At 43.3% G+C, this 25,733-nt stretch overlaps 1 protein-coding gene across 4 annotated transcripts in view; it reads left to right on the top strand.

The window, feature by feature from the left end:
* Positions 1-25,733, top strand: part of LOC135250320 (formin) — a 78,668-nt gene that overhangs the window by 45,880 nt on the left and 7,055 nt on the right. For all 4 annotated transcript variants that reach the window (XM_064326521.1, XM_064326515.1, XM_064326538.1 and 1 more), the window contains 6 exons: positions 358-487; positions 994-1,140; positions 1,288-1,347; positions 1,990-2,110; positions 11,594-11,686; positions 22,030-22,081. In XM_064326521.1, coding sequence (XP_064182591.1) covers positions 358-487; positions 994-1,140; positions 1,288-1,347; positions 1,990-2,110; positions 11,594-11,686; positions 22,030-22,081 — 603 coding nt within the window. The remainder of the gene's footprint in view (positions 1-357; positions 488-993; positions 1,141-1,287; positions 1,348-1,989; positions 2,111-11,593; positions 11,687-22,029; positions 22,082-25,733) is intronic.

The following is a 25,733-nucleotide window of genomic DNA, read 5'->3' as shown; positions in this document are numbered from 1 at the left end:
TGTTTGAGTTAGCCGTCACAGGGGAGATGAGTCACATCCCTTTAGTGTCTGGCTGCATCGGCCAGCTAATCAGCGAGGATATTACTCCCCGACCCAAACATGTTTATGTTTATGCGAGCGTCGCTGAATCGGTGGGCCTTTACCTTTGATCAGTCACGGACTCGGCCGTGCTCGAGCCGTTCCCCAGGCGCTGTGCTCGGCCCTTTGAAAGAAAGGGGGCGGAATGTCTCACGCAAATTACCGCAAATTCTCTTTTTCGAACATTGAGATTGCCTGAATCATTTGACTGCGTTTCAGCGAAGTTCGGTTCGTTGCGCTGGCTTGTGCGTAACGCGCCTGCATCTCTTCTGTCCGCAGGTTTCTGTACGAGCTCTCTCAGATTCCTGATTTCGCCGGGCGGGCCCAGTGCATCATATTCCAGTCTGTCTTCTTCGACGGGATATCTTCCATCAGCCGCAAAGTGGAGATCGTTTCTCGCGTGTGCAAGGTTAGGCCTGAGCCGTGACCCCACGCTTTTTATTGCTCCGTTCATCAGCGCTATCAGCGGTCAGGATTATCCCACTCCAGGAATGACGTGCATGCATTATGCTGGGGCCTGACTGACGGCGCTGTGATCTACATCGTTGAGCACCGTGTGGGATAAGGGGAAACAGAGGAATCGCGCCTCTTTCTCCATTCTCAAAATAGCAAACCGGTGACTTCAGCCTTTTTATTTTTATACAATGCATTTCTCAAAGTCATGGCGCTGTGTTTAGGGGATAAAAGACGCAAAGCCGAGCCAGAGAGGTTGCTTCATCTTGTGATGTAGAACAGGACCATCTGGGAGCTGTGGTTAGGGCTCTGGACTGGACTCATAAGGAAAGAAGTGGTGTTCAGCACAGCCTGGTGTCAAGCCTGGCCTGGAGCTCTTAACTATGCCTCCTGTACAGAAATACAGTGCTGTAGGTCCTTTAGTTTCTGTATGATTTGAACAATGACTATGGCTGTTTCTAGGGTCTTCTGGATCAAGACACTGTGAAGCAGGTGATTGGGCTGATTCTGGCCTTCGGGAACTACATGAACGGCGGGAACAGGACCAGGGGCCAGGCCGACGGCTTCGGCCTGGATATCCTGCCCAAACTGAAGGATGTCAAGAGCAGGGTATAGTCTCATAGAATGAATGTATTCTCTAACTAATGGGGAATAGCTATATCGGCAGTGGTGTGGGAAATCAGTATTTGAAAAGAAACAGTACTGTGTTCTGCCATTGCTGTCTTCCTAGACTCATTGGCATTTCCTGTCTTTCAGGACAATCGTATCAGTTTGGTGGACTACGTGGTGTCATACTATCTCCGCAACTTTGACGAGGTAGAGCACCGCCACACTGAATGAGTGAAGGAGCCATGCTCTTGGTGATAAAGCCATGTACTGACAGGGTATGCGCATAAAACTTTACTGTGACGCTAAACTCGACGGACATGCAGATGCCATTGTTTAGTGATGCATAAAACAACCGATAATCTGGCACATATGACTGTGGCTCATGTGTTACTTATTTTAAATAACTGGTCATTTGAATTGCGCATGAACACTGCATGAAAGTGATTACGATTAAAGAAAGCAACGACCGTAGTGTTGCACACTGAAACTAATGGTGAGTTTTGTCTCTATATGTGTAAAGCACGACATTTCACTTCTTTGCAACGTACTATGCAGTGAGCTGGGTATTGTTCCTGGTGTTGCATCTTTAACTGTCAGTCACGCAGTTTCTGTATTTTGGGTCATTGGATGGAATAACAAGGTCACTGCTGGTCCTGTCATGTCAGTCTCCATTCTGCTCTCACCAACAACAGGGTGTTTTGTGATGAATTAACAATGAATAATTAACTTAATAATTAAGCTGATTGCAGATTAAGACTTGCACTTAAGATACCAGGCAGACTTTTGCACTTGTCCGCAGCACCAGTCTATATTTTTATTTGTCCCTGATCTGCTCCTGCTTATTCTCAGAATGCAGGGACAGACAAGAGTGTCTTCCCTCTGCCTGAGCCACAGGACCTCTTCCTGGCTGCCCAAGTGAAGTTTGATGACCTGGAGAAGGACATCAGGAAGCTCAAGAGGGATCTGACAGGTAACTGGCCACTTTACGATTGCAATGACATGATTGTTAGCGTTATCTCAAAGTCATAATTCACTATATTCACCCCTGGAGTCCCTTGGAACAAATGGCTGATCACCAGGAATGTCTCGATTTTACTTTTGCTATGTAACGCTATAACAGGCAAGTTATTACTCCCACACCACCTATTCAGATACTCATGTTTTAGGAGAGCATCTTTTGTAGTAGCAGTGTGGGCATTTCATAAGAACAAAGCCAATTCTGTTCCGTAAGCTGACAGTTTATATGTCCGTGGGAGGTGTGAACCTGAAATTTGACCTTGGAAATAAGCGAGTAACGATTTTAGTGTGGAAATAGGTAAGATGCTCTCCTCTGTGTATGTGTGTGTGTGTGTGAGAGAGAGAGAGAGAGAGAGAGAGCCACCTGGTCCACCCAATTGTCCTCTAGCCAGTCCTGAGGTGAAAGGCTTTGAGTACTAGTCTGCTGTGGAACCCCTCCAGCCCCTATGCCTGTGATTATTAAAATCAACCAATAACACGCCATATGAAAGCAATTAGATATGCTGGCCATTTTCCCCTCACTTTGCAGATTTCTGTTAAACCCTGATCCTCTCTGACCTGCGGGAAAAATACAAAGAGTCTGCAAAAGAGTCCCAGGCCCACCTTGAGCTGTCAGTCATTTATTAGTCTAAAGCCGAGACTCGGAGACAATAAATGCAACATAAGAGCCTTCGCATTTGATCTCTCCAGAAGTTTAAAAGTCTGCTCTGAATGCCCTTAGGGGTATTGGCACGGCCCTGTAAGAAAAAAAGTCTTAGTGTTTTTGCTGAGCATGTCCAACTTGAGGTTTGGCTCTAAATGTTATCTTGGCTGGTGAAAGAAGTCGCCTCATGTTTTTAGTAATCACCGTTTCAGTAATCACCATTTTAGTAATCACCAAAAAAAGTACCTTTTAAAAATAAAGTGTCTCTATAGCCTGATGCAATTTGCTATTTTCGTATAGCTCTGTGTAATACCGTGTACCATTGCAGGTCCTCTGCCGGTACCTTTCCCTAAAAGCGAGGGAGCGGGCCCCAGTGCATGGCGCATGGGAAATTCCACCTCTCCTTTTCCTCCTCCTGTCGTCCTTAGAGAAGGCTCACTCGATGAGTCTACGACAGGTCCCCGCTCTCCGGACCTTGGACATGGGAGTCGGCCCCCTCCGTCTCCCATCCCCATCTCTGGGGTCTGCCCCAAAGCAGCGGCGCCGGGTCGCGGTGATTTATCTGCCTCGGGTGTTGTGTTGTGTGTGTGGGGGCGGGGGGAGGGGGGTGCGCTGGGTTAGCGCAGGGAGGAGGGGATCAGTTGTTGTTTGTGCGGCGCGGTCACACGGGAGCACGCTGGCCTCTGGCTTGACGACCCGCCCGGCCCCGCTGCCCTCTCCCTGCTTCTCTGCGCAGAAACATGATCTGTGTTTGATCAGCCTTCCTCCTGGGGAGGTGGGGGCCGGGGCTGCTCTTTTCACCGCTGCCCCGGGATCGTTCCTTCCCTGCGCTCCTCCGCTTCAGGCCTGACAATCCTCTGTACCTCCCGTTCAGGCTGCATCCTCAAATAGCTTTTCAGCCGAACGTGCCGTGGGTCATCACCGCCTACGGCAAGAAGGGAGTCTCTTCTGCAGTAAACTAGGACTAATAAAGGAGAAGTAGATGTTCCCCTCAAACAGCTTTAAAGTGTCATGTAGGCAGTTAATTGAACGTTGAGGTGTCATGCTGTAAAAGGGCCGTTCTCCAATTGCAGTGTAATGGTGAATATTGCGAGGGGGTTGGTGCGCATTTGGCTCTCTGCTGGTTGTATGTTACGTTCTGAAAAACGGACGGGATTACAGTACAACGCTGACGCTGCACCGCACGGGGCAGGTAATCCCCTCTGCTGGTTCCGTGAAGTCGGCGGTGCTACGCACTGATCCCGGAGTCCAACGTGTCCCAGGAGCCTGGCGGGGGATGCATTCCGGGGGCAGAACGAGGCTACGGAGGGGCTCTTTTATCCCTCCTTGAGGGAAACCGCACGTAAACATCACTTTAACTGCGGCGTAATTGAAGCGGACAGCGAGGCAAGACGCTCCGGGATGAAGAAGTATCAAATAAAAGTGAACAGTCAGAGCTCATTTGCTGCCGAGGGGAGTTTAATGTTTCACAGAAGGCTCGTACGGGGCTTAGACCTTCATCACCACGGCAAATCAGGCAGTGTCTTTATTTTAAATGCCCCGTAATGTCAAAGCAAGGTAAGGCCTTTACTCTGAGAGGCGTTTTTACTGTGGAAGCGCGGGCTCCAAGGCCCATGTGTGCAGTCTTTTAAATGGGCTCCCGGGCCTCTGATCCACCGTGGAAGTTCCTCTTCCATGGTGTGCACGGTAGCCTGCCCCAGTCTCTGTGCATAAATGCCTGTTTCCTGCTTCGCTGTGAATATTCTCAGGTCAGCTGTGTTTTTAGCTGTCATCTACCTTAGAATTTATCAAATTAATAATAATTTATAATAAGGATTTTGTTCATACAGTGCGGCTATGCAGCCCCATACCCTTGAGTGAAGAATCAAGCTATTGATAGCAATGAAATTCACTTCATTAAACGGCAAGGGGTATTTGTTTGTTAGTACAGCCCAAAATACAATCAAAAACAATCCGAAACCCAATAAAATAGCAATAAATATGTGGCATAGATTAAAAGTTAGCAATGCTCGTAAAAGCAAGTTCAAAAAACAGCATGATGAAAGAGTCTATAGAAAGGTTAAATTGAACTGATTTTAAGTATCAATTCACATAACAAGAAATGCCTGAAATTAAATTAAATCAAGCCATTTTTAAATTGCATCCCAACTACAAGAAACAAACCTGTATTTATGTACTCTCAAACTGTATAGCCTACATAGTTGGGCACGGGATGCCTTAGACTGTCTGTGTGTACATGTAGAGGCGGCTGTTTCTCTGTTGGCTGGAAGGAGAGATAAAGTCTCATGGGTGCTGTAACAGCATTGTGTGCTGGCTATTTCCCACACCACTCAGCCACTCTAATTCACTCAGAGAGGCAGCAGAGCACAAACAGACCCACTGCTCAGCCACCTCCCAGATGCTGGCATTCTCCTATGCCCTCACTGACTCTACTACACACAGCAAACTGACACTCCCCTACGCCCCCACTGACTCTACTACACACAGAAAACTGACACTCCCCTACGCCCCCACTGACTCTACTACACACAGCAAACTGACACTACTACACGCCCCCACGGACTCTACTACACACAGCAAACTGGCACTACTACATGCCCCCACTGACTCTACTACACACTATACACTGACACCCCTGAACACATCCAATGACTCTACTACACACCACAATTAGTCTATTTTTTTAAGCGAGCAGGGGTACATGACATCAGATATTCAAATGTACAATATTCAAATAGTTCTAGGGTAAAAGTGAAAAAATTCCTCCAGCTCATTACGATTGCTACCTCAACCAATGCCTCCTGCGAAGGAGCATTATTTATCAGTAGAACATTTACTTTATTTATTTTATCTTTGTGGCATGCTATAAAGATGATCTTGGGGGCGTGAACTCCATGTTCAAAGTCTCAAGGAGCAGGTAGTGTAGTTTTTAACGTGTGTGGAATGATGGGAATATATTTATCAGGGTAAATTACAATCCCAGGGCTGCACAACAGAGCTCTCTAGCCTGTGGAGTAGATGGAATTTATGTTGGGGGGGGGGGGGGGAATGAAAGCCTGGCGGCCCACTGAGGTTGTATATAATTGTGGATTATCTGTAGAATTCCGCTGCTTTGCTCGGATGATCCATGACACAGTGTAAATAACACAGACCTGCCAGGCATACTGACTGAAGAGCCTGACCTCCTTGGATAGGCTCAGACACAAAAAGACTTTCAAAAACATTATCACACTCAGGAGAAAAACCTGAAATGGTTGTGTGTGTGTGTGTGTGTGTGTAGCTGCATGTTATTATTTATCTGCCCAAGGTTGTCTTTGCACTGAAGAATATTTTCTTTCTTGGGAAAAATAAATTTCTACTTTTGGCATCATCAAATTTTGTCATGATGCTAATTTCTGGAATTGCAAAAAAAACTGAAAAACAATGGCAGCACAGCAAATGACTGAGAACCTGCGTTGATATGTATCAGTTCTTGTGCAATTTGTAATACACTCACATTTATTTTTACAAAGTTGTCGAATTAACTTTTTTCTTACAGTAAATTTGAATGTTGTTGTTGTAATAATAATAATAATAATCATAATCATAATTGATAATTATTTTATCATTTTAAAATGGAAACTTCAGTGCAACTTCCTCATTGTGCATATTAAAACCACTTCGCTCACCTGCCTAAAACCACATTGCTGTTATTTTGCTGCATAGCTAAAACTTATAGTGACACTGTCACAACAGTATTTAATGCTGGTAAATGATCCCTTCTTTTAGTGAAAGGTTTGGCTGACCAAGCCGTTGAATTGGATTTCTGTGTTTTTGTTCTATACGTTCTAATGATGCAATCCTCTAGTGTGGCAGTCTGCCCAGTGCACGTGTCCCCAAGGACATCTCTCTCTCTCTCTCTCTCTCCGTCTGACCTACTCTCTCTCTTTCTTGGTTGGTAGAGACTCTCTGGAGTCTCCCTAATGCATCCCTGGCGCCTTTAAGATACGATTATAATCCTGCCCATCTGATTTTTGTATCTTTTTATTCTCTGTTCGTACTTTACCAGGTAAAGCTGGCTGGATCCAGCAGCTTCACCTGTGCTCTTATGCAACGAGGGAAACAGTCCGTCTCGCTCGTCCAGAGGCTTTATCTCTGTCTGCCTGACGGGCGGTGGGATACGCGACTCCGTGATACACTGTATCAACATTTTATCTGCGCTACATCGATGCCGTATCAGGCGGTCTTCACCGCGGCCCCAGATGCGTGCCAGAGATACGCCTGAGACAATAACATTCTTTGCCCGTGAACACAACATTCGTATTGTGCGGTGGAATGACCGTGACATCGTGCTCATCTCAGCTTTGTCTCAAGCTTTTGAATCTACTTCATGCTTCGGTTGAGTGCTCCGTATCTATGTGTACCCTGACATCGGCGAGCGCCGCTTTTGTTTTTTCTTTTGTTTTTGTTGGGGTTTGAACTTTCAAAATAAGCACATGGTTCATTTTGCTTTCAAGTGTTTTTTTGCCTCATTGCTATCGTGAACTTTATGTGGATTCCCTCTTAATGTTCTTTTATTGGAACTTGGAAGGAGTGAATGTTAGAATTTATTTTTGTTATAAACTGTAGTCTAGGTTTACAGGTTTCCCAATGTTGTAATTATTAACAGAGTTCATATAAAAATCAATGATTACTGAGCACGGCATGAGACTTTTGAAGGACAACACAACAATTTTTAAATATCTGTTCCACCTCTATTTTTAGGAGTCCATGTCCTATTTATTTATAGGTTAAGTGACAGCATTGCCCTTTTCCCCCCTTTTGATAATGAGCTCTTCTTCCCCACAAAAGGCAAAAAACCAGAGTTGAGACCCAGCGCTCCGCTCCCTCCTCCACAGTTTACACAAATCCTGAATGAAAACAGTATTCTTTGTAATCTTATCTGGTGGCCGATGCTGATCGGCCGCGGTCGCTGAGCTCCGGCTCCCATCAGGGCGTATTATGACTGCGGCGGGAGACGAGTCCCCTGTGATCCTCTGATTGGACAGGAAGCCGGAGGGAACAAACGGCGCAGACAAAAGCGCGGGGCAGCGTTGCAGGCGGAGCGCAGATATCTGCAGCCAGCATCAGAGCATCGTCCAAACAGCCGATAGCCCAGGGGGAGCGCCGAGACGGCCTCTGGCTCAGGTGGAGGGGCGTCTACGATTCGGGGGATTTATCTTTCCCAGCGATGAAGGAGGGGATAAAAAAGGAGGGAAGGAGAAGCTCACCGCGGATGCTCCTGTAGGTCTGACCAGGCTACGGAATTCAGCTGTGTACTGTTTGATGAATAATTTCTTCAGATGTGGAAGGCTCTGAATGCTGTTTATTCAGTACCAACAAAAAAATGAGTCAAGGAGTTAGCTGGCCCAGCAGAACGTACTGTTTTCAGTCCAATACAGGGCTTACAGTAGAATAGAATCATTTTAAATGGAATAAGAGTCCTAGTAAGAGACCTTAAAAAAAAGTGCGGGTCTTGTGTGCTCTCTGGTCTTGATCAGGGGGAAGCTTTCCCTCAGACCGCATACCCACCGGTAAGTTGATACAGATCTGCGGGCAGAGAGGGCCCGATTAACTCTAGCCGGCCAATTAGAGAACAGCATGGATTTATTTGCCGTAATGGGATTAGTCCGACCGTGGGGAGGCTGGCTAGAGCAGGAGCGGGGCCTGTAAACAACGAAGGAGGAGTAATTATACTGCATTCAAAAGAGCCCGTCCCCCCTGCTCACCCCCCACCCCACCCCGCCCCACCCGTGGCCTATACAGAGACAGTGTCCCGAATCCAGGGAATGCTGAATTTTTTTTGTAGAGCTGCTGTTGTTTTTTGGAGTTTCCTTTTTTGTGGTCCTCACTGTCTAGACCGCAGTTTGCTTTGTTCAGGGGTAGCCGCCACAAAATTGCAGCCTCGCCATTGTGAACAGCCGGTAATACGTAAGCAGAAGAGGTTGGGTGGGGGGCTGGCTTGGGGGATGGGGGTATAACGTCCCGGATGGGGAAAACAGAGTTTTCTTGTTTAAGGTCGCTCGTCAAACTGGTGGCCCTTTTGGCTTGGGATGAGGTGAGTGCACCTGCAGTGCCTCTCTACGAACGGTGAATTTATGCACCTGTGGCCTTTTTTCTGCGCTCAGCCAGGCCTACCTGGGATGGATATCATTTCAAATCAACCTTTAGCAATTATCCATGGATAACAGCCGGTGAGCATTATTAAAAAGTGAATTGCCGTGACGGTGAGTAATGTTTCTCACCCACCTGGACATGAACTTCATCAGATATCCCTCTCTAGCAGCATTCAGGTGGCTCAATCATACAAACTGAGCCTTATAGACAGACATGCCTGTTTTGAGTCTTGCTCCTCTGTTCAGTGCAGAACTCTCCTGTTAAACACTGGTGGCTTGTGGTGTGAAAAATATACATTGGCTAATGTCACAGATCAGTCATGGCAAAGTTGTTGAAAATCAAGGAATCACAGAGCGTTTTTTATTTATTTTTAAAACATCAATTAATTGAAAGAACATGCAAGCATAGCAACAGTGTTGAGTGCTTGAAGTTTAAAAAAAAACAATTAGTGGGCAGGTGCCGCTAGAAGCAAATACGAGTATTATGCATTGATAGGCTGGTGTAATGAATCGCTTTGGTCCATCTTGGAAAGAAAGAGTTTCCTTTTTTGCCTTTAATTTGACAAAACATTGTAAGAAAACGAGCATATTTAAATTGCATTACTAAAATAATAAAACGGGGTTACCGTGTGTTCGTTTTCTATAGTACATTGCCTGGTTTGAGTCCTTGATTGTAGCACCTGTTGTCACTGACAATGTTACTTTCGCATGGGGAAAGGATTGCTGAGCATTAACACTGTCAGAGGCCATCAGAAATCTCATTGCAACGTTTGGCAAGGATGGGAATCTTTCTTCTGGAAGCGTGTTCCAGATTCCTCTAATTTGTCGATCTTTGGTTTTCCAGGCATTTGGAAACATGGTTAAAATGCTTAGACCTATCACAATATAGGCTGTTTTAAGTTGACAGTTATGAGCATGGAAAGCACTAAAAACAGGGGAAACAGCAGAAATGGCAAAAAAAACTGGGAGTCACAGAGCTCCAAAACAAATGGCAAAAGTCACTGAATCTGTGACACCTACAACTTCTGTGACAAACACCCACCCATAGTTATGACTAGTCTACTGCACCCTGCTAATTGAAGTCAGTATTTGATGTAATAGTTCCTGCCCTTTTTCGTCCCCTCTTGCATTGGGAGAATGAGCCCTGCAGAGCTAATTCATGCTCAAGCTTATCTGTACATTGAGCAGTGCTGAATATGCCATCTCAGCAGCCCCTCTGCTGTGGGAACTGCAAAAAGAGTACCATGTAAACTAGGGAGGCATAGTATAAACACAGAAGCACCAGACTAAGTTAACTCCTATATACAGCATTTTAGAGCTCCAATTTCTTCCTGAATTTTGGTATTAGTGACCCATAGGCAGCCACTGAGTGTCAGAAGCCTGTTTTTATTTTTAACATGCTATTTGTTTTATGGTCTGGTTTTATATGGAATGTGCTGTTTGTTATTTGAAAGGATTGTTCTGAGGCAACAGAATGTTATAGAGGCAGCCAACAACAAATACCGTGTAGTAGGTAACTCAAACCTTGAGCAGCCAGTCGTTCTGTTCTGTTCTGAAACTATTTAAGTGCGTAGTTATAACCAAGAAAAGGTATTTACTGCAGTTATTAATGACTAACAGGTTCTAAAAATGTGAACTTTATTAACACTGCTCTTTATTCAGCACCCTACAGCAGATCTTTGATGGCAGCAGAACAGTTTGACCAGAGTGTTGCCAAGGCATCGCTTGTGCAAGCCGCGTAGTTTGGCAGCAAAACAAAGGGCGTTAAGAACAAACAACAAACAGGATCCCCGTGCTCAGCCATTAGCGTGTGTACGCGGGATACCCGGGGCCGTGCCGTCCGGTACCGTTTCCCAGGTGACTGGGCCCAGAGCCTCTGGGGGTGGCAGGCCATGGGGGCTTTTTTAGAGGCCTGCTGCTGGTAACCCCCCTGAAGGAAGCGCAGCTCTGGGGCTGAATGTGAAGAGACAGCCAGGCTTACACTCTCCAGATGTGCTGCCTGTAGTGTGAACACTGAGGAGAACAGGGCCAGGCTGGCTGAGGTTATTCTCTCACAGAGTCAGCCTGGGATAGGTCTGCTTCACAGGGGGCAGCAGGTGCTGTGGGAAGTTCAGAGAGGTTTCCTAGAACGGTACTCCTGGGTACTCCACTGCAACGTCTCACACGTTCTATCTCCAGATAGCAGTAGAAATATTTTCCAAGATTTCCATCTGACAGATACTGAAAATCTGTATTTTGCTCATTCTTGTCCATTAATTACTTGAATTACAGTTTTACATACATTCTTCTACCACCAGAAAACTTAATTGTTACCTCCAAAGGAAATTATTTCGTCTTCTAACAGCTAATAGAAATAAAAATGTCGTTTCTTGGAAGCCAATCTAATTTAAAGGTTCCTTTAAGCCATCTGCTTGTACTGCTCTGGCAGGCTTCTTATGCTGTGCCCTCCCTAAAGGCTTGAGTTCATTATGAAAATGTTGCTAGGAAATTAATCATTAATTTATTGGGTGTATTTGCCTTTAGTGCAGCCTTTTTGTTTTTCCTTTTAGACAAAAAACACCCTGAAGACAGTTTCAACTCTGTCTCCCTCCGGATACAAAATTTCATTACATCCTGGTGTAAAAATCCCAAATAATCGAATGCATTTGCCTTTTTTCAGCTTGTGAAAAGAATGTGGAGAAGGTGTGTGCAAACTCCTCGGAGGAGCACCTCCAGCCGTTCAAGGAGAAAATGGAAGCTTTCATCTCAACCGGTGAGTAAAGCAAACAGGAAATAAAGAAATTCCCCCACCCCTTGTGTTGACTACAAGAAGGTGATATGTTTTGTTTGAGTCAATGCACTAGCAGACGCTGTGGATTGGAAACATAACGTGTCACCTAACCCGAGCCCAAGCTTCCCTTTTGATCCCGAGCAGGTCTGCTAATAAAGCCAGGGGCCGGAGCGGCTGGACTGATTATGTTTAGATGTGTTTAGACTCTCAGTGGGCTCCATAGACCCTTTCTCGGCTGATTATAACGACGGCGCTTGGAAACTGGCATTCCCAAATGTGCTATATTACTCACAATGTCTGAGGCAATTTGGGGCTCAAGCGAGAGCAAGTCTCTGGAATTGATTCATGAGGAGCCTTCACTCTTGTATATTTACAGAAACTCTAAATCCTGAGAGTGAGACAGTAATGATGAATTTTTTTCATCTTTTTCTTGTAAACTACAGGCTGTCTCCACACTTAACCAAGAAAGTCTTTGATCTGCATTTTTACATCTCCCAAGATAAAACATTTCCTGATCTTGCGAGAGGAAAAGGGGAGAATTTGGAGGGGGTTCGTGGCGGTCAGGCGACTGATTCGGTTTACTCATACGCGATTTCCGAAGCCATCGCGGCGTAATTTTGACGCTTTCCTGCTTATTTTCATACCGCGCTTGCCTGCTTAATTTCAGCATGGTGGCGGTAACTCGCTACGCCGTCACCCTGTGGGGCTGGTGCAGGAATGAGGGGAATGCGCACTGTAAGACGGCTCGGGTATCAAAAGCGGCACGGGGTAGGATGCCGCGTATAGTCCGTCCTCCTGTAAAGCCGGCGGGACTTCCCCAGCTGCAGGCTTGTAAACACAAGCTGAGTCTCGGTGTGATGGCGGGGGGACCACCGTGGCAGGGTGCACCTCGGCACGCCTCCCTGATCTCTCTCTCTGCCTCTCTGTCTCTCTCTTTATGTCTATCTGTCTCTCTCTCTCTCTCTCGCTCTCTCTCTCTTTACCATTTGCCCTTTAAACCATCTCCGCTCCCTAGATAAAGTCGCGCTCGTTCTGCTCCCATGGAGAACATCTCGATTCGTCCCTCTCTGACCCTGATTATCATCTGTGACTTTCTATTCTTTGGAGAGATGGTTCCGAGTTAGGTTGAGGCTGCAGACAGTGTGAGATGGGAATCAGGGTGGCTTTGGCAGTTGCTGGGAGGGCTGAGTGAAGCAGAGCAAGCCCAGGGCAGCAGAGCATACTTCTTCGGTACAGCTGCTTTGAGTTCTGAAGGTGAACCAGTACAAGTAGAATATAAATGGAAATGTTTCCATTTTTAATGCCGTGTCATTGTCTGATGAGATGATTATGATCACAGAATGAAATGGAGCAGTAGGCACATTTGAGGGCCAAAGAATCCCTTCATATTTGTCTCAGTTTTCACCATGGCATTGCCGGCACAACAGGAGTAGGGTCTCAAATTCCCCATTTCTCATAATGATGCATTGTGGGATTCAAGATAGAATACAGTTACTAAATTTACTTTGTAGTTTCTTCTTGACATTTATGACTGATGGTGCAAATGACAGATGATGCGTTGCTGGTTGATGCATTTCATAACCCTGTTTGAAAATTACCATGAACTACATACTATAAAAGTATCAAAGAAGCATAAGTGTAACCGGTGGTGCAGTCATATTTTGTATTATTCATAAAGAGTCACTCAAGTATGGTGAAACAAACATGGCAGTCATAACCAATTCCACAAATGAGTTCCTCCTTTTCTTGTCTGCCTCGATTTGGCAAGATATAAACTTATTAATTGTCATTGATTCTTTGCAAATGCTACAGGAACCATTCATTCAGATTAACATGACTGTAGTACTGCACTCTGAAAGCCAAATAAATTTGTTGTGAAAACGTATCAAAGCATATCAAATAATTCAACTAATATCAGCAGCCTTATCAATTTTATTTTTATTTATTTTTGTAGTATTGTGTAGTATTTTATCTGCTGTTCAGCACCATCTTACCAACACTAAGATTGTTGGTATGACAATCCTTGTTTTGCTTGCCAAGCAAATTACCAAATGTGCTCAATTGTTCTTCGTATGAATTACATAGCTACATACTTATACACAACTGACCATAAAATGTCTATTTTGCCTATTTTTCAAAAAAGAAGGTTAAGCAAATGTAATAATACTTATGTAGCAAGAATACAAGACAGGTATTTATATATATATAAATATATCCTGTTTAAAACAGGCCTTCAACACTGTTATAATTGACTGTATAACAAACTGGTCATGTATTAGGTGTAACATTACAGTAATTTATTGAGCCATTAAATTGTCCTTAAGGAGGAAACTCATTTAATGTTTCCGCTCCAGTAACAAACATTTAAATCTACAGTGTGAATACTGCTCCCATTCAGAGGAATTATGTGAATACTTATCACGAGCATCAGTAATTATTTTTAGCAGCCAAGTAAGTGTAAACCGTTTTGCTGAAATAGGACAGAGTCCTGTGCCTGATATCACCTTTTCTTTTTCTTTTTTTTTTCTTTTCTTTTTTTTTTTTTTGCTGAAGCATAGTCAAAGCTTGTAGAATTCTGGCAGTGTCGAAAACGTTACCCCGTTAGTGTATATTTTGTAATACTTTTAAAAGTGTTATTTTAACATTGAAATTGATGGAGTCATATGTGGGCCCACACTTGCCAGAGTTACATAAACACTGGCACATTTGCAGAGTCATGATCAATAATCTAGTGTTTTGACTTAGTAAGCACTGAATGTTCTAGAAAAAAATAAAAATAAATAGAAGAATATATAGAACTGAGGGCCACTTTTATGTTGAAGTCATCCCTGTCTATGTATTGTTATCATAGTTTTTCTATAAAGGAACAAGGAAGGTTCAGAGGCAGCATGAAAAGTAGTTCTCAAATACTTTACCAAGTGCCAGTAAGGACTGCAAGATACATTCTACCCACATGCCATGCCAGCAGCACACATTTTATATGGTTTATGGTTTTCTAGCTGTGATCCATGAAGGGTTAAAACCTGGGAACCAAGTATGCCTTCTGAAACCACAGAACAAGATGGAATTGTAGAGCAAGCTCTGCCAAAAAGGAATTCTGAAAAATCTGGCCCCACCTGTGTGCAATCTTTACATTCACCACTTTGCAAAGATACCTCAGGCAAGATAAGGAAAAAGATCCAATTAGCTCTTTTTCCTCCACCACCAAGAGCTGTCTGATGACAAACAATAATGCCAGGAACCCCTGTCTTGGGAAGTCTACAGGTTTCTAAGTGGAGCCTTGTTTCTCAGGCCACATCATCACCTCTTTAATCTCCCAAAGTGTTCCTGACAGACAAAACTGTTAACATCACGCAAGCAGATCCAGGTTCTAAAGTAAAAAAAGGGGAATTTCATAAATTGCTTGCGGTAGGCTAAAATATTGTAAAACAATAGCCTCCTTCTATAAAACATGCAAATTAGGCATCTTGCGGCAAGATTGTGTCCATATGTTTTAGGTGCAGAATGACAATTAAGGAAGCGTAGTGAATAAGTGGTACTCACTGGAATTTTCAAAAGTTTTTTGCTGCATGCCCCTGTTCTAAGGAACTTTGAAACACACTGTGGTGGCATTTGTCTATGAGCTTTAGAATGCAAGTTGAAATTTTCCACTGACTTGTTACAGTTTGTTTATTCACCTTTTAACGGCAGGCATCTGAATGTACGTGAGCACAGTGTGGCACAGTGTCCCGGCTTCCAAATGGTCTTAAAACCTTGGTTGTTGCCACTGGCTACAAAATAGTGTTGGTTACCAAAACACTTCTTAAAAATAAACTCCACAGGGATACTTTCTCACTTCTAAACAATTCCTGCACCAAACAGAAAGCAGAAATTGACAGTAACACTTCTCAACCCCTTTGAGTGGGGTTATTTTTATTATTACCCATGTTAGAGAGTGAATGATCAAAATGGCTGCTTTCTAAGGTTCTCTTTATGTATTATTATGATTATTATGATTATTATTATTAGTATTATTATAACATACTTTTTGAGTATGAATACTGTGAATTTTGAGTAGTTATTCATCAAAATTGGCTCCATGGAGCAGACATTTCTTGGCATTCTTGGCTTTTGCTTTGCCATTACAATCTAATTTTCCCATCTAATTTTTTGTTCATTTTCTAAAAATGAGGAGTCATTTTTACACCTGTATTGGACTAGTGAAGCGATGTATCATTCTTTCAACCAAATATGTATTTAAGGAAGTATTATTAATATTATTATTCTAATTATTATTACATTATTACAGGCTGTTACAGTGATTTAATGTTCCAATTATTTGTATTCCCATTTATCTGCAGTTAAGCCGCGTTTCCACCGCAGGAACTATACCCCGGAACTAGGAACCTTTTGAGGAACTCAGTGCGTTTCCACCGCAGGAACTAGGGTCTAAATTTAGTTCTGGGGGCTTTGTTTTACCCCCCAAAACGTTCCTGCTCGGGGGGTAGTACTTTCCGAAAGTACAGGAACCTTTTGGGTGGAGCTTGCAGCGCTGAACATTTCTGATTGGTCGAGTACTCGTAGCATTTGTGTTGTATTTATTTTCCGCCATTACCCGCCATGTTTGAAAATATGCAGCGCAAACCAATTTATTTTCATAATAACTTCAAATCAAACTTGTATGTTATGCGGCGCAGTAGCCTACTTTTGGTTATAACCTGTCAACGTCTTGGAATTATAACGTGTGCTCTTCTGTTCTTTTCTTGCTTTAGTATTCGTTTTATAAAATGCTAAGCATTCGTGCTGGGACAGCATATTACGTAGGCTACCAAAACATTCAAACGGATTAATTCGGTTGCTGAATATTTTCGTCCGGATTTTCTTTGTTAGCCCGTTGTAATTGACTCAAAACGTTTGATACAGTTATGTGATGTATGCGGTAGTTCTGCACAATTAACATTGGTGATACAGTACAAGCAAACTGGAAATCACCTTCCGCACTTTTTATCCGGGTAAAATAACAGGTTAATTCTAGTAATCTTCGCTTTAGCTTTTTCAGACTGCCGTAATTTTACTCAATTTTACTGCCATTTTTCAATTCCACGAAAAGACCAGGAAGACTATGGACTCATTTATGGTGCATGGTTCGCATCTGGAGGGCACACTTCGCTGCTCGGCTAGCAGTAACTTCGAAGGAAAGCAAACGGTGGCTGTACCACTACTAATTTACATTTTCACGCAAGTCCGAGTTTTCGTTCTATTCTTGTCATTTTGCAATTAGCCTATATGGAATTGATGACGAGAAAGTAATAAAACAGCAAATTGTTTACAACGTGTGCATGTTTTCTGCTGTTAATGAATGTGTTTGAGAGGATATATGAAAATCAATAAATACAAAAGTAACCATATATAGTCATTGTTGGTAACCCGTTGTATATAGGTGGAATAAACCCCTCCGGGCTGTCCCGGTTATTAGAAAATAATGTAGGCTACTTCGGTGGTAGTATGGGGTTACAGAAGAAATCATATAACAGATGGACCGACGACAACGTCAGTGGGCTAAAATTTGCCTAATCTTCGCGGTACTTTAGACCCCGGTGGAAACGCAGACAACCATTGGCTGAAGGAACCTTTTAGTTCCTGGTAAAGTAGTTCCTGGGACTGAAAGTTCCGGGTAATTTTGGTGGAAACGCGGCTTTAGAGTCATCCTCTAGCACATCTTTGACTTTTTTTAAACTATCACTTAAAGCTGGGATAGCATTTGTGCTAAAATGCAACCATTAACCATCCCAATGTTTTATGGAAATGGCTGCAAATAGCCATGCAATCTGTTATTTTTATGTATTCACTTGTGGAGATGAGAAGGGGAGAGGAGGAACTGTTTCCTGTGTAAGCTGACCTTTCTCTGCAGTGGAGGTGGTAGTTGTGCTTCATCTGTCATTTTGATTTTGCCTTGCATATTTCTGAACACCTGATTTAAAACACTGTGGAGTATTTCCTGTCTCCAGGTTTCTTGTCTGCTTGTCATTTTTGACAGACTTTAAACATTGAGCATGTGCATGCTTGCAAAAAGTAGCCCTTTACAGTGAACACATCAATTGACAATTAGAAAAATCAAGTCATTTTGATTTCCCCTTTCTCCACATACACAGTCACAAGTTGAAGGTATTCCAAGCCGTTTTTGACCGCCCGACCTAACCTCAATCATCTTGACACTGTGTTATTGACATGACCCTCCAATAGAATTTCTTGTTGATCAATCTTTTTTATTTTAAACACTCAGCTCTCCATTGCTGTTTGCATACTCTTCTGGTGATTTCTCTCTTTTTTTACCTAAAACGTTTGTGCCTGTGCTTCAGTGACCCTGAGCTGTGTGAAGTCTGAGTGTGGGGCCTGTGTAAAAGTGGCTTCTCACTTGCAGGTGCACCAGGGTCTTGCTGGGAGTCGACAGTAAGGGGAACACACCTGGATTAGTGAATGAGAAAAGGGTGGGGTCCGGTGCTTGCTCTTAAATCACGTGTGTGTGTGTGTGTGTGTGTGTGTGTGTGTGTGTGTGTGTGTGTGTGTGTGTGTGTGTGTGCACACAGATGCATGCATATTTGTGTCTGTGTGTCTCTTGCTTCAAATAATGTCTGGAGAACTTGTTCTCCTCACACATGCACAACTACACACTTTGTTATTGCCATAAATTTTGGTGTACGGCCACCGCACCATCCCCTGCCCATCCTTTGTGCCGTCTCTACCTGCGCAGTGGTGGCTGCTCTGCGTATTTCAGCGCGGCCGTGGAGCAGTGACCAATAACTCAGGCGTGAGCGGTTTACGGCCCCACCACTGCGACAGGTTCAAGTGACCGCAAAGGCAGCTCCCTCACAGCAGGGCCCACAGGTGAACTCGAACGACCTGAGCGTGGGCTTTTAAACTGGGCTGTGATCTGACAAGGTTTTACATCTCAAGAACTCATTGAACCATTATCCTGCAATCCATTACCCTTCTTCTACCCCCACACCCCCCTTCAACCCCCCATCCCACTTTCTGTCCTGCTCTCTCACCGACGTTTTTAACATTTATTAATGCTCAACATAAATCACAACATCTGAACTTTATATAAAGGTGCATGGTGAGTCCCAGGCATGTTTGTGTCAAAGCAGAAAATGGAATATGAAACTGTACCAGCTGTGGCTATGCATCCTATTTACCAAGTCCTCCTTGCATTTTCAGGTTGGGCACTGAGCTCGCTGCCATGAGAGCTATGGTTTTATTTATCCTGGTGTAATGGCTTCAATGAGAGAGTGTTTTTTTGGTTTTTTTTTCTCACAAATATGCTTTTGAACAGTCTGCTTTGACTGCGTAGGCTGTAACAAAAGCAGCCAACAACAGATCCAACTCCTCAGTTTTCTATATCCTACCCAGATTTTGTTTCCTCCTTTGATGTTTCCAGCAAATATTTAGAGTGCTGTTGGTTTCACAGCAGCGTGATGATGGGGTGTGGAGGGGGTTGTTAAGCAGACAAGGAATAAAAAAAAATCTGAGTTGAATTTGAAACAAACTTCTATTTAGTATCCTCCATTCCCAGTAATAGTCTTATTCTTTCACTGTGTTTTCACATCGTCTTGACAGGAATTAAAGGTTCCAGATATTGGCAGAGGGATGTTTCTGTGTACAATTACTGTTTTGAGGTTCTATGCAGTAATTGAATTTTTGTCCTGTCAATTGCATGGGCATCCACATTAAGTACCATTGGATTTGCTGTGTTCGCATAGCAGCACTAGCTTGTGCGTGGTTCCGACACAGAGGGGAACATGTGGTTCAGTTTAGTGCACCCTGTTATTTATAATTTCTCGCGACGCATCAGCTCTTACAGTAAAGCCCCACAGTGACTAATACAGTGTCTGTGGACCAGTCGCGGGCACATTCAGGAGTTGTGCTAAACCGGCATTCTTGTGACATGAATAGCCAGTGACAGTGTCATCTTCAAAAGGGAGAGATTGTTTTGCTGAGTCCAAAAGAGGATTTAATCATCTCCTCATGGACAGTGAAATGGGCTGTCTCGCCTGTACAGGAGATGTTCAAGGAAATATCTGGAGAATATCCAGGAGAAATGAAGACCTTCCTGTAATGGACTGGTCATGGACACTTTGGCCATGTTTCTGTGTGTCATCCAATCTGTTACCACATCATGAAACTGGAGGGTCAATGGTTATTTCTCCTCTGCGGTATTTGTACAATTTTGACAGAAACATCGTGTACTCTGATATTAGAAGGTTAATATTATTCGTATTGCATTAATATAAAAGATAAGATACCCCAAGTGTTTGCATTTCCTTGTGACAGATGACTGTAATATTTAAGTTTACAAAGATTAACAGTGTACAGACGGTCTACAGTGGTTGAGAAACACGAGAACTCTGCCTCCGTGTAATGCTTTTTACATTTTGTACTTGACCCTTTTTCCTCTTTTGGAGAGTGATGGAGTTCCACTGAAAGTGTGAGTATGAGGAAAATTACGAAAGTGTGGTAAGGTTAGCAATTAGCACAGTATGTGAAAATCCCAGTCCTTTCACTGAACTGAACAATTTTGCATTAAAGTTGTTTACAAAATCGAGGAGCTGGGAATAAGACAGAAAGCAACAGGCCACTTTGTAATTAATTTCAAATTTCAAACATTTATTATCTGACTTTAAGGTTAAAAAAAAGGGTTTGGTAAAGTGTGTCATAGTTTTAAAGGTCCTAATTTATTGTCCCTCTCAGCATGCAAGTCCCATAACTTTCTAGCCACTCCTGTGCTAGCCACTCCTGGTTTCATGTTTACAGAGGGAGCGGGGGAAGAGAAAACTCACACATCCTCTCGCTGGGCTGGTCCCACGAACTGCGGTGCCACCTTTGCACAAAGCCGCACTGGAGGAGTACCTCAGGCGCCAGTAAACCCCCGCCGTGGCAAACACCATTGGTCACGGCCCTTCCCTCCGTTTCCCCTGCCCCCTCCCTTCCAATGCAAGACATGGCTGTCCTTCCTTCATTAAGGTTACCTTCTTAGTCTGCTTACCCATACATATTTAGAAGGAAAAAAAAACAGGGGTGGCGGTGCCTCGAGCTCACCCTCTCTCACACACACCCCCAAACCTGCCTTTGAACAATTTTTTGGAGACTTCCCCCTCTTAAATCTTCAATTGGGAAAGGTCCCCCCATCATTGTAAAAAGGATGAATCTGGAAAAATGCAATAAATCTGAGATCACAGGCACTCTCTGGCCCTAGATAAATTCTTGCACCTCGGTCTGGCCCACTGCACACATCTGCCTTGCATTTAGGCCCTTTTACATGGCCAGGCTCCACAGGAGTCCTTGTGCTCCCCAGCCCTACTCCTCCTTAGCCCTGCTCCTCAGCTATGCTCCTCACTTCTGCTACTCCTCAGCTATGCTCCTCAGCTCCTAAACCATTTACAGTCCTGAGCTCAGTACTCCACAGCTGAACTCTTCATCCCTGCTCTTCAGCTCAGCTCCTAAACATCAACTCCCTTGACCTTTCCACTGGCCCACAAGCCATTGCCCCAGACCCCTACTTCTCACGACCCAGCCATCACAGCCCTACCCACAGTCAAAGAACCCTTCTCCTGAATTCTCCCTCAGCAGTCCCCAGCCCCTCTTTCTGTGCTACCCCCCAGTTTGGGCACCTTTATGAGTGGGCCGGCTGTGTTCCTCACTGCATAACTGACAGTGGTGAAACATGAGTCTCTCCACTAAGACGATCAATGGAGTTCAGTAACATTCATGAACAGCTTTGCAGTGGTTAGTGGACAGTAAAACCTAGCCTGGGAAACACAGATTCCAGAGCAGAATCAGCAGGGGGGGGTTTGTAATGGTGTCCTCCCTATACCACCCATCCTTTCTACTGGGGCAACACTCCTGGCTGGACCACCCACTCAGGGTGGGACACGGGAGTTTGCTGTCCCTTAATTTCTGTGTGTATTTCTCATCAACACTCTCTTATTTCTCTTATATTTGTATCTCTTATATTTAAGTACTAGGCATGACATTAAAACTGATAACTGCACTTCTATTACCCACCGTACTGCATGTCACCAGATGGCTTGCTGTTTTAACTGAAGTTTGTAGATACAAATATCTCTTTCTGCTTTTTTTTACGACAGGCTTCATACATAAAATGTCCATAATGGAATCCAGACTGAGCTTACATTTGTATTTGCTGCAATACGTAGGCCTACACTATGTGTAGTCATGCAGACACCCTAATCAACTAAAACTGCATTACTTCATTATACATGTCCTTGTTTGACTTCAGCTTCGTTTCTGTACTTGGAATGTAACCAATTATTTATTCATTTTTCCAGCACAAAACGAACACAGCGCAGAAGACGACCATCTCAAAGCTGCACAGAAAAGGTACAAAATAATCTCTCTGAAACTAACAAGCTTGTGGTTTACTTAATATCAAGAATGTAATTGTTTTTTGGTATTGTACAATACCTCAATGATAATTCAAATGGCTTTGACCAAACTATGCCTGGTATCTATTTTGGAACAGGCATCTTCTGAATGTGTCTTACTCCAGTCGTAATGCTCTGTTTCCTAGTGGAGTCTCTAAACGTATGGAAGGGAACACAGCCAAGTGTAATTGATAGTCAGTATCATACTGTCGTCGTCAATTATTTAGCATGTTTCACACAGATAAGAACCATCCAGCTCCCAGCATCAGATAAAAGTAATACCAGCGATTTGTACAGCTGTCAGTGGCAATTAGCATGACCTGATAAAGAATCCTCAGATAAGAGAAGCTCCAGCGCAGGGCCCTTCAACTGGGCTTTAACGTCCACCCTAACACGGGACCCTCTGTCATTTACAAAGTGCACGGGTCATAATCCAGTGGCTGGATAATTAATCCAGGATAGGAAACTGGAGTGATGCCTGGAAATGTGGACCGGGACGTACCTTCATCCGTTACATTCTAGAACCGCTCTCTGTCCTTATCTTCCGTGTTTGGTGGGGCAGTGTCCAAGAAGTCGCAACCAGAAACGGCCCCTCTTGATTTATTGGGAAATTTGTGAACTGGCAGACGTTTAACTTTTGTAAGGGGAAATGATATCTGGAAAATTTCATATCGGAAAATACACTGGAGAGGACAAACAAAGCAAATTGATTATTTTTCCTTGTTTAGATAGAAACCGGAGTTGTTTGCTTTAAATCGTAACTAACTCGATTTGAAAATAAATCACGGATAGCACATAAAAGGGCAATCAGAAATACACTAGACATTGGAAATGGGGAACTATAAACAATTAAGCCATAGCTAGTTTTGGACAATACCGTAATTCAGCAAACATTTCCAAATGTTTTCACCTTGTGGCTCAATTTCAAACCAATCAAACTGCATTCTCAAAGGCTTCCATGAGCCAGGCTTTCACAGAGGCTTTTGATGATTTCATCTTCCACGGTTTTTCAGCGTTGCATCTCTCTTACAGCTTCAGTGTCAGGTCTAGCACCCGAACTAATGAAAGTGCCAGGTTCACAATATTGATCAAAAGCGCATGGCAGCTTTATGTGGGGCCTGTAATGACGTTCGGCTTTTATTTTATCCAAAACCAGAGGCATTAAAGGGGCTTTCTCACGTTCCCACCGACACACCTCGTTAAAATGACATGCTGGTGATGCGTGTAGCCCTGGCCATATGTTGGGATCCTGGTTGGACCCTAATATCTGTCCTGATGGGGGAGGTCCACACACAGTGTTGGACGAAAGATGTGATTTTTTTTTAATGGTTTATTGCTTGTGCTACTCAAAATCAAATTGAATGCTTTAACAAAATGTCTCAACTGAGCCTCAGCATTGTTATATTACATAGCAGTACTGCAATGCTCAGTCAAATTTTAAAAATAATAAAAAATGTTTGTGTGTGTATGTATGTGTGTGTGTGTGTGTGTGTGTTCGTGCATGTGTGTGTGTGTCTCTACACATAGTATATACAAACAGCCCTTAATTGCCTGGGTTAAATAAGGAAGATTTCTACTTAAATTCTATTTTAGCATTAAGCATTAAGTTATTTTGGGGGTAATGTTGGATGTAGCAAATTAGGATGACGCATATGTTCACTGTGTTATATTATTAAAAATGTGGTGAAAACATACTTTGCATGTAGACCAAATTTAATTATCAAAATGTATTGTTTTTACGGTTAACCAAAAAGAATTGACCACACTAACCACTAAGCACATTTAAGCCAAGAGCACATCCCATAACTGGTTTGCGATGTCCAAGCCACAACCCCCATCACTGGTCCTTGTAGGATACTGTTTCCCCAAAAAATAACAGTGAATTAAATCAATGTTATTGGTTTATTTTATATAGTGGCTTCCACTGATCTTGTAAAATCAGGGAACTGACTCACCTCAGTCACTACCAATGTCTAGCACCCTCATCTGTTCTGACATACAGTTGCTATTTAATCTCAGAATCTTCACCACACATCAACTGAGATGGAGGATTTGTTTGTGCCATTTGTCTGTGGGGCTTTTATGATCAGACAGAGAAAACTGAGAATTTTTGCCAAGACAGCAAAGAAACTCCCTACTCTGTGGTAAATGGATCTTTAATGACCATAGTGTACAAGGACCTCAGTGCTCATCACTGTACTGGGAAGGTACTCCTTTTTCCTCTTGGTTCAGAGGAAAAACTGCCCCCTACTGGCTCACCAACACCAGTTCCGAATTTCCTTCTACCCAGCTGCACCATTCATTTTTCATCTTACTTGAACGAGTTTTCAAAAAAAAAATATCTGCCTAGACCACAGAGTGGTGATTATATATGAGGACTAGAACGCGTGCTAGGGGATTAGATTTAACTAGGCCAGAATCACTATGGTCCCTCATATGTCTTCCACCCCATCTCTACAGGTCCAAACTAATCTAAGCCATTTTCCATTAAGCCACTCTTTCTGTTCATACATGTCTCTATAGAAACTCCTTGAAACTCTAGAAATGACATACAGTAAATATTCCATACAGTACTGTAAGACCTAATCTGCTGTGAGAGGGGAATGAATCAGTGTGTTCAGCTGAGTGTGAGTGGGCTATAGTATCTTCATCTTCCATAGTTCAGCCAAGCACTAAAAGCAAGCTTCTGCCATTGCTGGAGCCTTCTGACTGTTTATTTAAACTTTCAGTTTTACACAAGAATGGGAGTGGGACATGAAGGATTGTGTATACATTTCTTGCATTCCATTTTAATACCAGCATGATCTCCTCAAGGTATATGGAGACCAACGCTGTGGTTACCCAACTCACCTCAACAAAAACAATCACATTTCACAATAGCGTCTCTGCAGCCTTCAGGTCACAATGGTCTCTGAATCAACTGAGGCTCTGCCCAGATTCCATTTTCAGTGCCCACTCTAGACCACATTCCGTGTTGCAGTCCTTTGTCAGAACAAATCTGTACAGTGTCACTGGCAAGCATACCGTGTGGTCCCGTCCATTGCAACACGATTGTGTAACACCTATTTATTATTTTGATAATTCACATGATTAGTTTCTCAGACACATACTACCAGTGCATAACCCTCTAGTGTATGCTAACCAGCTTGTACGAGGAAGGTCGCTCTCTCCAGAAAATACAGTCCTAATTTGCTAATTTTATGTTTCTGTTTTGTTGAGGTTACCTTGTACATTCACATTTGAAGGCCCATTAAATTTCCCCTCATTCATGATGCTTTCCTTCCTGATATGCAGGTGTATTTTAGTTTATTCAGACGACTGTGGCATACTAAGGACTTATTTTAGAATCTTCATATTCTTATTGGTCAAGCTTTCATGTCGAAGCTTTCATAATGTAAATTGTGTGTGTGTGTGTGTATGCGCTGTACTGTTTGGGTATTTACTCATCTGTGCTCTCATATTTGTGTATTTTTGTTCTAATATTCCCCAGAAGTATGTAAAGGGCCCCTTTTTTCATTCTTCATGCCATCTCATGAAGCAATAAAAATTCTCACCGCAATGACGCCATACTGATCTAAAGGTGCAGATATCTGAGTGTGGCCATGGGG

This window comes from Anguilla rostrata, chromosome 1 (genome assembly GCF_018555375.3).
Source record: "Anguilla rostrata isolate EN2019 chromosome 1, ASM1855537v3, whole genome shotgun sequence".
In the NCBI taxonomy this organism is placed as follows: Eukaryota; Metazoa; Chordata; class Actinopteri; order Anguilliformes; family Anguillidae; genus Anguilla; species Anguilla rostrata.
Note: the sequence above shows the minus strand (reverse complement) of the source record. Positions and strands in the feature narration are given on the sequence as shown.